The 13,044-nt window shown below is 39.5% G+C and overlaps 1 protein-coding gene across 1 annotated transcript in view; it reads left to right on the top strand.

Annotated features, from left to right (window-relative positions):
• PPEF1 (protein phosphatase with EF-hand domain 1) overlaps nt 1-12,625 on the top strand; it is a 112,956-nt gene extending 100,331 nt beyond the window's left edge. Inside the window, exons 13-16 of the mRNA XM_060003015.1 lie at nt 1,035-1,141; nt 9,209-9,372; nt 11,046-11,130; nt 12,035-12,625. Coding sequence (XP_059858998.1) covers nt 1,035-1,141; nt 9,209-9,372; nt 11,046-11,130; nt 12,035-12,243 — 565 coding nt within the window. The 3' untranslated portion in view covers nt 12,244-12,625. The remainder of the gene's footprint in view (nt 1-1,034; nt 1,142-9,208; nt 9,373-11,045; nt 11,131-12,034) is intronic.
• The last annotated feature ends 419 nt before the right edge of the window (nt 12,626-13,044 follow it).

The following is a 13,044-nucleotide window of genomic DNA, read 5'->3' as shown; positions in this document are numbered from 1 at the left end:
ATGGCCACTCTAACTCTCTTCTGATTGCTGTTTGCATGGTATACTTTTTCCTTTCAAACTCTTTGTATCTTTGAAACTAAAGTGTGTCTCCTGTAGACAACATATAGTTGGATCTTATTTTTTAAATTCAGTCTCATAATCTCTGCTTTTTTATTTATTTAATCCATTCAAATACGATGTTATTATTGATATGGTTGGATTTACATCTGCCATTTTGCTTTTTGGGGGTGACTCATGACTACTTTGTTCCTCTGTTCCTCCTTTATTTTGAATTGATTTTTGTAAATGGTCTGAGGTAGAAGTTTAACATCCAGACATTAATCGTGCTAGCACTATTTTTAAAAATCGTCCTTTTCTACTGAATTTTAATACCTCCTTTGTCATATATATTGTTCCCATATATATTATAGTTCACTATATTTATGAAAATTCTATTCTATTCATGTATGTATCTGTCTTCTCTTGTGTCAATACCTGCTGTTTTGTTTAAGTAACTTTAAGGTAAATTTCAACATCTGCTATAGCAAGTCCCTCTTTGTTTTCCTTCTTGTCTTGGATATTCTCGTACACTAATTGTTCATGTGAATCTTTGTTTTATTTTTGGTTTTTTTTTTTTTTTGCGGTATGTGGGCCTCTCACTGTTGTGGCCTCTCCCATTGCGGAGCACAGGCTCCGGACGCGCAGGCTCAGCGGCCATGGCTCACGGGCACAGCGGCTCTGCGGCATGTGGGATCTTCCCGGACCGGGGCACGAACCCGTATCCCCTGCATCGGCAGGCGGACTCTCAACCACTGCGCCACCAGGGAAGCCCTCATGTGAATCTTTGAAATCAAAAAGAAAATACCGGTGATAATCCTTTTAAAATTTCACACACACATACATATAAACACATTCACCACCTAGTAATATGCTATTTGTTAAGTTAGACAGTTCATTTAATGTAGAAACTGATGAGTGGCAACAAATCATATTAAAATGAAACAGAACAGGATGACTTATGTAACTTTCACCTAATAATTATTTTCTTAACATAGGATGAATGCTGTTGAAAGTAGAGCCATCAGGATGTTAAAAGAGAGAATGATTTCACAAAAAACTGACCTCATTCGTGTTTTCCAACTTCAAGACAGCAGTAAATCAGGTAAAAAAAATTACGTAATGCTTACCATTTCTTAACATACCAGGTTACATACAAATTAGTTTTCATTTTCATTGTTTCCTTAAGATTTCAGTTTTCTACTTTTACCAGCAAGGAATGATAGAGATAAAAATGAAATATAATCCATTATATGCTTGGACAAAAGCATATTCCTCCTTTTCAGTAAGCTTCTTTCAACTTGAAAAAAACAACAACAACCCAGAATTAGACTCCTCTTCTGGTAGTATGTTTGACTAGGCACTCTGGAAGGTCCTCCTGTTTAGAAACAGCTAGATTCTAGAGGATACATTAGTTTAATGCATTTACCAGCCTCACAGTAATTAAGATAAATCTCTAGGCTGCATTTCCTCTCCCCATTAAAGGATTTTTAAAACCACATGTTGGAACATGGAGCAGCAAGCAAGCACAAAAGGCTAGATTGTCCTGGGGGCAAATACTAATATTGGTGTAGCAGTCAATCCTGAGACTAAACCATAGGATAGTAGAAAGATGGATAAGCTGAATTTGAGACTGACAACATGAAGCCTAGATCCTCAAAGTGACTAAAGTAGTCCTAGGTCTGTAGTGCCCCCAACTCCTGGCAAGCAAATGCAAATCCATCTTCATGGGAAGTGTCCCTAATGTGGGCCACTAGTATATCCAGAGATTAAGATCAACTAATGTGAGGTCACAACCGAAGATCACCAAACAAACAAGGGGACAAGCTACCACGAGGGAGAGTCAGCAGAAACAATAAGCAACAGATTAGTTTCCCAAGGACATCATATATTGGAATTATCAAATACAAAATAAAAAATTACTGACAAAGAAAATGTTTAAAGAAATGAAAGATGGAATCACAAATACGCATTTGAAAATGATTTAAAGAAGAACCATTTTTATTTTATATAGGTATAAAAACTCATTAAGAAAACATAGTAAGTGGGTTTAACAGAAGATTAGACATTGCTTAAAAAAGAATTAGAGGGCTTCCCTGGTGGCGCAGTGGTTGAGAGTCCGCCTGCCGATGCAGGGGACACGGGTTTGTGCCCCGGTCCGTGAGGATCCCACGTGCCGCGGAGCGGCTGGGCCTGTGGGCCATGGCCACTGGGCCTGCGCGTCCGGAGCCTGTGCTCCGCAGCGGGAGGGGCCACAGCAGTGAGAGGCCGTGTACCGCAAAAAAAAAAAAAAAAAAAAAAAGAATTAGAAAGATTAAGAATCAAATGTGTAACATACATCTAATCAGGGTCCCAGGAGGAGAGAATGTAAGAGAGAATATATTTGACATGATGATGGCTGAGACTTTTCCAATACTGTTGAAAGACTCAAATTCACAGATAAAGAGGAACAGTGATTCTCAAATAGGGTAAATAAAATTAAATTCACGCCTACACACACTTGTGGTGAAACTGCACAGCACCAACAGTGAAGAGAAAATCTTAAAAGCAAGCAGAGGAAACACACGGTGCTACAGAGACAACAATTAGAGTGACATCAGACTTCTCAACAGTTGCAACAGAAGCCAGTAGACAGTAGAGTCATATATATAGGTGGTCCCCAATTTATGGTGGTCCAACTTACAATTTTTCAACTTTAAAATGGTGTGAAAGCCATATGCATTGAGTAGAAACCATACTTCGAATTTTGATCTTTTCCCAGGCTAGCAATATGTGGTACAATGCTCTCTCATGATGCTGGGTAGTAGCATTGAGCCACAGCTCCCAGTCAGCCACAAGATCACAAGGGTAAACAACCAATACACTTAGAACCGTTCCATACCCATACAGCCATTCTGTTTTTCACTTTCAGTACAGTATTCAATAAATTACATGAGATATTCGACACTTTACTATAAAATAGGTTTTGTGTTAGATGATTTTGCCCAACTATAGGCTAATGTAAGTGTTCTGAGCACATTTAAGGTAGGCTAGGCTAAGCTATGCTGTTCAGTAGGTTAGATGTAAATATTAAATGCATTTTTTACTCACAATATCTTAAACTTATGATAGGTTTATTGGGATGTAACTGCATTTTACGTCAGGGAAAATCTGTACAAAACATTGAAAATAAAATTTACGAAAAGATACAACATGAAAACACTAACAAAAACAAAGTGGGAACAGCTGTATTAATATCAGACAAAGTAGACTTCAAGGAGATATACATTACTAGAAAAATAAAGGGACACTTTATGATAAAATAGTCAGTTTTCCAACTAAATCCATTCTAAATGTGTATGCACCTATTAATATAGCCTCCTTCAAATATATGTAAAACAAAAATGCACCGAACAAGTAGAAGTAGAAAAACCTACCATCATAGTGGGAGATTTTAACACTCCTCTCTCACAGGAACCGAAAGTATAAACAGACAAAAAGATTAGCTATCGTTCCCTAAAAGACATATTTAATATATAGAACTCTGCATCCAACATTGCAGAATATACATTGCTGTCAAGCACAAATGGAACATTTACAAAAATTGACCATTAAATGGAACATAAAGTAAATCTCAACAAATTTTGTATTGGAAACATATAGAATAAATTCTCTGACATAGTGAATTGAGCTACAACTCAATTACATAAGGTAGCTAGAAAATCCCCTTGGGCTTGGAAATGAGAAATACACTTCTAAATAACCCTTGGATCAAAGAAGAAATCACAGTGGAAGTTAGAATGCTGAAATTGAGTAATGAAAATACAACATATCAGAACTTATGGGATGCAAATTAGAGAGGCATTGATATCCTTCAATGTATATATTTTAAAAGATGAAACTGTGATCAACAAAGTAACAAAAAGTGGTTCTTTGAAGAAAATGTTGATATAACCCTCATAAGGAGAGAAAGAAAGAGAGACCAAATGACTGATGCCAGAATTGAAAGGGGGGACATTACTACAGACTTTACAGATATTAAAAAGATCATAAGATATATTATGGAAATTCTTATGCTAATAAATGGAAACTTTAGATTAAATGGACACATTCTTAAAATATATATGTACACATACACTTATAAAAACTGACACAAAAAGAAATAGAAAATCTGAACAATCCTATAACTATTAAAGAAATTGGATCTGAAATTTTGAAACTTTCCACATAGAAAGCTCTGAGCTCATATAGCTTCATTAGCCATTACAGTATGCATATTTAATATTTTAAGAAAGAAATGAAACCAGTGTTACAGAAACTCTTCCAGAGAATAGAAATAGAGGGAACACTTTCTTTTTTTTTTTGGCTGTGCCACATGGTTTGAGGGTTCCCAGACCAGGGATCAAACCCGTGCCCTTGGCAGTGAAAGCACGGAGTCCTGACCACTGGACCACCAGGGAATTCTCAAGGGAACACTTTCAAGATGATTTTAGGAGGTCAGCATAACCTTGATACCAAAACCTAACAAGAACATTATGGAAAAGGAAAATTAAAAGCTAATATCACTCATACATTTAGATGAAAAAAATCCTGGAAGAAATAATGAAATAATAGCAAAAGGTTAGTGTATCAGAACAGAGTTTAGTTTATTCTAGGAACACTAGGAATTCTAGGTTGTTTTAGCATTTGAAAATCAATCAGTGTAATTCACCACTTAACAAAACTTAGAGAGGTAATATAATTCTCTCAAGAAAAAAATTGTTTCATGTATTTCGCCCTGGTTTCATGGGTTTAAAAAACATTTAGAAAACTAAAAATGGAAGTAAACTTCCTTAATCTCATCAAGGATATCTACCAAAGCCTATAGAAAATACCATACTTAATGGAGACATATTGAAACCTTTCCTTCAAAGTTTGGGAATGAGGGAAGGATGCTGTAGCAGGCTGAATAATGTCCCTTCCCATAATATATCCACATTCTAATCCCCAGAATCTGTGACTGTTACCTTATTTGGCAAAAGGGACTTTGCAGTTGTGATTAAGTTAAAGATCTTGACCTGAGGAGATTATCCTGCATTATCTAGGTGGGTCTGGTGTAATCACAATGGTCTTTATAAGAGGGACATAGGAAGAGTCAGAATCAGAGGAGAATGTGATGTGATGATGGAAGCAGATATTGAAATAATGCCTTTTGAAAATGGAGGAAGGTGCCCCAAGCCAAGGAATATAGGCAGCCATTAGAAGCTGAAAAAGGCAAGGAAAGAGATTCTCCCTTCAGAGCCTCCAGAAGGAACCAGCCCTGCTGACACTTGACTTTGGCCCAGTGAAACTGATTTTGTACTTCTAACCTCCAGAACTGTAAGAGAATAAATATGTGTTATTTTAAGCCACTAACTCTATGGTAATTTGTTAGAGCAGCAGTAGGAAACTAATAAGAGGCCCCCTCTCAAGACTCTGTTCAACTTTGTACTAGGGATGCTAGCCAGTACAATAAGGCAAGTTAAATAAAATGATAAGGCTTAGAAAGAAGAAATAAAATGTCACCGTGCATAGACAACATGCCAAATAAATCCACAGAAAAACTGTTAGAATTAATAAGTGAATTTAGCAAGTTGTAGAACCTCAAGGTCAATAAACAGAAATTGATTGCACTTCCATATACTAGTGTATCAGTCAGAGTCTATTCAGGAGAAAGAAACCACATCAGTAATTTGAACAAGGAAAAAATATAAAGAATTATAAACTAGTAAAAGGTGATTAATTACTAGTAGGAATAAAAGAGAACTCTAAAGAATACAAGAACAGAAAGTGTAGGGAACAACTACTGTCTCTAAGGCTGAGAGAGAGTATCCAAGGAAGGAACAAACTTGGAAGAGTCCCCTACTTCCAACCAAGGCTAAGATTCAGACCTCATTGGAGAGGGTGTCACTCTGGCCTGCTGGATGGGGTGAAAGTTCACTGAGGTGTCTCAGGTCAGAGTTGGCCTGTAGCCAGTGGGCTAGGAAGAGAATGGAGCCACCCACTGTGGTGCCATCAAAACTCTCTTTGGGCTATGCACCACTGTGTCTCCCACACACTGCTGGCAAGGGAACCACCCACTGCGGTGTCCATGAAGTTCACTAGAGAGTGGGTGCCACTGCATTTCCCACACACCTAGCAGCCATGCTATGCTGTAGAAGCAAGAAGCAAAGTACATCAGAGCCGTTTCTTCTGCTATGTCTTAGAGCATTCTTCCTGCACCCTCTGCTGACAAAGCCTAGCATTATGCCAGGTGCCAAAGGAGAAATATTTACAGGGTTCAGCTCCAATATCACAAAACACGGCAAAGAAAGGTAGATTTTTAAGTGGGTGGAAGTAAATTGATAACTGGTATAGGCAGCCATTAACTTTTAGATAATGAAAATCTTAAAAGATACCATTCACAATAGATAATCAAGTACCGAGAAGGAAACCAAATGATTGATGTGTGAGATTTCTAAAATATTATTAAAAGAAATAAAAAAGAACTGAAATACATGGGTGGGTATTACTGTGTTCAAGGGCCAAAGTTGTCAAGATATAAATTCTCCCCAAATTGAGCTATAGGTTTAATGCACCAAAGGGACATGTACAGAATGTTCTTAGCAGCACTGTTTGTAATAGCACCAAACTGTAGATAATCCAGTGTCCACCAACAATAGAATGGGTATATAAATTTTGAATATGTGGAATACTATACATCAATGAAAATGAAGACACTACAACTAAATGGAACATGGCTGAATCTCATGAACTTAGTGTTGAGCAAAGGAAGTAAGATTCCTCCCAAAATATTTACTTTATGATTCTGTTTATATATAGATCAAAAAAGGCAAAAAGTAAATTATAGTGTTAGAAATCAATATAGTGACTCTCCTTGGGAAAGTGGGAGGTGATAGTAATTATGAGGGTCCACAGAGGGGGCTTTTGGATATTGGCAATGTTGTATTTCTTGTCCTTGGTGGTGGTTGCATAAGAAACTCCTTTGTGATAATTCACTGAGTTCTGTATTTGTTTTGTGAACTTTTCTGTATGCGTTAAACTTCAATTAAAAAAAAAAAAGAATTATGTCCTTAGCAGGTAAGTGTTTGGGGAGTCGTCTTGGTGGGAATGTAAAATGGCTACTCTTTTTTTTAAAAATTAATTTATTTTTGGCTGTGTTGGGTCTTCGTTGCTGCATGCAGGCTTTCTCTAGTTGTGGCAAGCAGGGGCTACTCTTCCTTGCAGTGCGTGGGCTTCCCATTGTGGTGGCTTCTCTTGTTGTGGAGCGTGCGGACTAGGTGCACGGGCTTCAGTAGTTGTGGCTCGTGGGCTTTGGAGCGCAGGCTCAGTAGTTGTGGCGCATGGGCTTAGTTGCTCCGCGGCATGTGGGATCCTCCTGGACTAGGGATCGAACCCATGTCCCCTGCATTGGCAGGCAGATTCTTAACCACTGTGCCACCAGGGAAGTCCCTGAATATTTTTTATTAAAAAAATTTTTTTGCTATTGAGTTGTAGGCATTCTTTATATATTTTGAAAACTAACCATTCTTCAGATATATGGTTTGCAAAAGTTTTTCCCATTCTGTAGGTTGCCTTTTCATTTTGGTGTTGGTTTTTTGCTGTGCAGAAGTTGTGGAGCATGGGTTTTAAGTGCGTGGGCTTCAGTAGTTGTGGCGTGCAGCCTCAGTAGTTGTGGCACACGTGCTTAGTTGCTCCACGGCATGTGGGATCTTCCTGGACCAGGGCTCGAACCCCTGTCCCCTGCATTGGCAGGCGGATTCTTAACCACTGCACCACCAGGGAAGTCCCTGGCTACTCTTCCTTTCTCTTTTTTGCTTTTTAATAAATTTATTTATTTGTTTGTTTCTTTGTTTATTTATGGCTGCATTAGGTCTTCGTTGCTGCAGGTGGGCTTTCTTTAGTTGCCTCAAGTGGGGGCTACTCTTCATTATGGTGCACGGGCTTCTCACTGCGGTGGCTTCTCTTGTTGCGGAGCACGGGGTCTAGGTGTGCGGGCTTCAGTAGTTGTGGCACGCGGGCTCAGTAGTTGTGGCATGCGGACTCGAGTGCAGGCTCAGTAGTTGTGGCGCACGGGCTTAGTTGCTCCACTGCATGTGGGATCTTCCCGGACCAGGGCTCAAACCCGTGTCCCCTGCATTGGCAGGCGGATTCTTAACCACTGCGCCACCAGGGAAGCCCCCTGGCTACTCTTTCTTGACAGCAGTTTGGCGATATATATCAAAAGGCTTAAAAATGTACATACCCTTTGATCCAGCAATTCCACTTCTAGGAATGATCCTAAGAAAATAATGGAATAGTTTCACAGCCGTTAAAAGAATGATGTAGATCTATGTTTATTAACGTAGATGCATGTCCATGATTTATTGTAAGTGAAAAATCAGGCTAGAATATATATGTTTGTTATGTGTGTGTGTTGCCATATGTAATACACGTATGTAAAACATGGTATAAAGTATATTTGGCTTTAAGAAAGGTAAAATATATATACATGTTTATATACATGGAAGAACATACCTTTAATAATCAGAAAAAATAAAGGTATTTATATTTCAAAAAACTACATATAATTTTAGGGGATGAAAGGATATTACCTGGGAAAATGAGACATGAACAATATGCCCAAATGTTAAAAATAAAAGTAATCTTTTATCCTTTATATCCTTTTGTGTTTTCAAATCTTCTATTATAAACATACCTTACTTTGTTAATAAGAAAAGCAGGGCTTCCCTGGTGGCGCAGTGGTTGAGGATCCGCCTGCCGATGCAGGGGACACGGGTTCGTGACCCAGTCCGGGAAGATCCCACATGCCGCGGAGCGGCTGGGCCCATGAGCCATGGCCGCTGAGCCTACGCGTCCGGAGGCTGTGCTCCGCAACGAGAGAGGCCACAGCAGTAAGAGGCCCGCGTACCACAAAAAAAAAAAAAAAAAAAAAAGGGAAAAAATATAGTATACCCAAATTCTGATTGCTTACCCATAACAGTAAAGGAAAGATTTGCAGCACCCCAAAGGTTATTCTTCCCTCAGAGTCGGGAGGTCTGGTAGGACAGATCATAAAGGGGAGCAGAGGCACCCAGGCCTCAAAACCAAGGCTGTCTGCTTGCTCCATTGATGAGGTTGCATTTTTTATCAAATTCTCAACCAATTATATGGGCTTTGTTGCTGTTGTCGTTAGGAAAACTTTCTGTGGGCCAGTGGGCTTTTTCCATGGAGAACATTTTGGGGCTGAACTTGCCATGGAGATCCCTGAGTTCACATCTGGTAACCACAGACAAAGATGGAAATATTGACTACATGTCCAGCTTCCAGGATATCCACATTCAGAAACCTGTGAAAGAGGTAAGTGAAACACAGCCCCCGGCTAAAACCTGGCTGGCGTCAAAACAGCCTTTGCACGACTTTTAAGAGTTCCTTAGTTCTTTGAAAAGTTGGGAGTGGAATCGTCTAATGGGTGGGCGTGGCACTCTTAGGAAAGACCTAAGGGGGATCTTCCAGATACATTGTGATCTGTTCAGGAAGTTTGTGTGTTCTAAGGATAGGCAAAAAGAAAAAAGAAGAAAAGGCTTCTGCAAGCAAATCTGTGTCACATATGTGATTCTTCTCTTAAGTGCTGTCCACCAGAAGGGCATATATGACATCTATTCTTTCATATAATACTCTTTAAAATACTCAACATACTCCTATTAACTGTCAGTAAGTATAGACTTACTGATATGACATCTTATACCTTAAAGAATTTTAAAATTTAGAATTTCTTATTAAAATGGGAATACCCCAGGGAGAGTTGTCAGACCCCCAGTACTTATTAGTTAACAACTCATCAGCAATTAGTTATAATATTGGGCTGAAAGTGAGTTGATGGGAACTAGAACTGGGGTGATTGTTTGCAGGAGAGTTGAGAAGTTGAGCAGGAAAAGGGAAGTAAAACTGCACGTGGGAAACTAAAATATCCACAGAAAGGAGGCTTTTGGCTTCACTTGAGAGACATTTTACCATGGTGGCTAAGCTCCTAGGCCTTGGCTTCAGGCCAAGATTCAAATCCCACTTACCAGCTATGTGAACCTTGGGAAACTTACTTTACCTCTCTGTCTTCCAGCCTGTAAAATGGGCATAATAATAGTTCTGTTCCTTGGGGCTATTGTTGAGGTGTTGCAGTTTTCTTATGACAGGGCCGAAAGTAAGCTCATCACACGGGATGAATTGTGCCGAGGCACAGAAGTAGAGGGCTGCCGCTCGCTCAGGCAAAACAGCGCCGTCTGTCCTGCTGTGGTAGCTTTTATTTAAGCATTATCTATGTTTTCATTTCAAGACTTGTTTTCTTAACATTCCAGAAATGCCAAAGCAGAAACATACGCTTTTATTGATTATACAAGCAACAATGGGCTTTCTTGAAGACATGCCGTGCTTCGGCCTTGAGCGCAAAAGCAGCACAAGGACATTTCCTTGTGTTCCCATTATTTTGATTATACTGAAGTAGCACAAGGACGTTTCCTTGTGTTCCCACCACTCTGATTAGACTGAGGACACCTCATGGATCAGTGCCCAAAGCACTCAATGCTTCTTCGCAGGCCCCCGGTTTGCCGGGGGGTAGGGTGGGGGGGCTCAAAGCATCCAGGACTGTTTGCAGTTCTGGCTTATTCGCATGCCCCCGGTTTGCTGGCGGGGGGGGGGGGGGGCTCATGGGTCACGTCTCCTTTCCATGTCCTCAGTTATTCCACTACATTGAGGACTGAATTAAATAATCCATAGAAGCTGTCAGTGCAGAGCCTGGCACACAGATTCGCTTTGGCCCGTCCCCTAAGGAACAGAGACTGCAGGCGCTACAGAACGCAAGAGCATGGTCTTTTATCTGATTTAAGAGGGTTGGGCCTCCAAGGAAGGCCTGCCTTCTCAAATTTCTATCTAAATCACATACTTCGAATTGGTGACCATATTGTGTGTTTGTTACTTTTACTAAAATTAACCTGTTATAAATTCTATATGTCTTAACACTTAGACAGTCTTTATTTTAGGTTCAGTCTACTCTGATTGAAACAGTGTACAGATACCGATCTGACCTGCAAATCATCTTTAATGTCATTGACTCTAATCACTCAGGTAGGTTCACTTTGATTGGTTCAGTAGCAATAGAAAGCAAAGGCTAGTCTGTTTTTTTAAACCAGAATTCTGTTTTCATCTATTGCATTCTTCATCCAAACTTGATTTAACTCAGGGGTGGGGGGTAGGGACAAACTCATGTTTAATATTATTGTGTTTTTTAGTTTGGCCACAGACTCTCTATTCGAGTCCATATAGTATAGGCTTATATATCCATTAGTCAGACAAGAATAGCTCCTTTTATAAATCACCAGCACAGATGAAAAGATAATTCACTGTCCATTTAAAAATTGTACTTATTCCTGGCAATAAAAATCATTCCTAGAGTTCTGATTCTGTTTTGGGGACTAAGAACTCATTTTCTGCTTAGCTTTGATGTGCAGTTATTTATTTTCAAACTTAAAAAAAAATCATCAGATAATCCCCAACTGCAGAGACCATTGAATACCAAAAAACCAATAATCAAAACACAAAAGTAAATTACTGCCTATAGAAAATGGCAGAGCCACTGTCTGCAATCCTCTTTTTGAGTCCCAGGGTTAATTCTCCCTCTGCTTTGATGTAGCTCTCCTCTGCCCTCCTTCCATGTCCCTCTCCCTTAGGTTTTAGATCTTGTAATTTCTATACTACATATAGTACCACATCTACAATCTCCCCCGCCCCATTCCTTCACTGTTCACTCATTCCAGCTTTAGAAGAATAATCTCAGGATCACTTGGTAGTTGACAGTGACATATTGTTTCTTATATTTACAATCTTACTTTTCCATTTCCTTCAGTGTCTCGATGGTCAGGCATGTTAGTGAGCTGCTAATTGGGACTATTCAGTCAGTATGGCTTTCCCCACCCCTCTCTAAGGTGGGTCTTAAAATGAACACTCATGACCTTCTCCTATATTCTTTTAGGCCTGATCTCCATGGAAGAATTTCGTAGCATATGGAAACTTTTCAAAAGTCACTACCGTGTCTGTGTTGATGATTCCCAGTTAGATGAGCTCACCGAAAGGATGGACTTAAACAAAGATGGAAGCATTGATTTTAATGAGTTTTTAAAGGCTTTCTATGTAGTGCATAAATTTGACAAGTTGAGTAAATCAGACACCAAGGTTGCTTAACAAGAATTAGGGCTTTCTCTCCTTGTAAACAGTTGGCCCAAATCACTGACACAATCTTTGCCACGACCCTTGAAATTCATAGTGAGTAGTAGAGAAAAGTAGACCCCAATTCACACCATGAGCAGATGTATAATGTGGGTATTGGAAGTCCCTAGTAAACTGCTATTGGTAAGACTAGGTTAAATGTCAGCTGATAGGATTTGGCTCCAGTGGCGGGACTCACACACTGCCAGGTAGTAACTGGATTTGAGCCTAGTGTTGGTCTCTTGGATGCCACCTAACCAGGAGACCTGAGCAGTTTGTAAACATATTGAAAAGAACCCATAGAATACCAGAGGAAAGTTCAACATCTGTGAGTGGTTGAGGGATGGGAGGAGGAATACCAAACTATTAAAAATATTTCCATCTTTAAACTGTAATCTTCTTTGGAGATATCATAAACCAGTGATTTTCAGCTGTGAGGGAACCACCTTCAGGGATGGGGGCCATATCAGAATCTGCGGGGGAAGCTGTGGGAGTGTATTGTTTGAAAAAGCGTATTTTTTTCTTGTCTGTTGGAGATAGAAAGTGAGTACATTCAGACTGAGCCCTATAGTTAATATGGTTTGACACCTTCACTGGTAAGATGGGGCCTTGGTGATGCATACGTTGTGCAATTTATTCTGCCATTCTGATGGCCTATCAAACATAATAAGAGATTTCTGTTTGAAGGTGAGTATATGTTTCATTTTCTTCTTGAAGTTTGAGAACTTTAAGATCTATGAATATGCCAGGTTAGATATCCTGCTACACACACCAGAA

Source organism: Delphinus delphis, chromosome X (assembly GCF_949987515.2).
Source record: "Delphinus delphis chromosome X, mDelDel1.2, whole genome shotgun sequence".
In the NCBI taxonomy this organism is placed as follows: Eukaryota; Metazoa; Chordata; class Mammalia; order Artiodactyla; family Delphinidae; genus Delphinus; species Delphinus delphis.
This window is presented reverse-complemented; position numbering and strand designations above follow the sequence as displayed.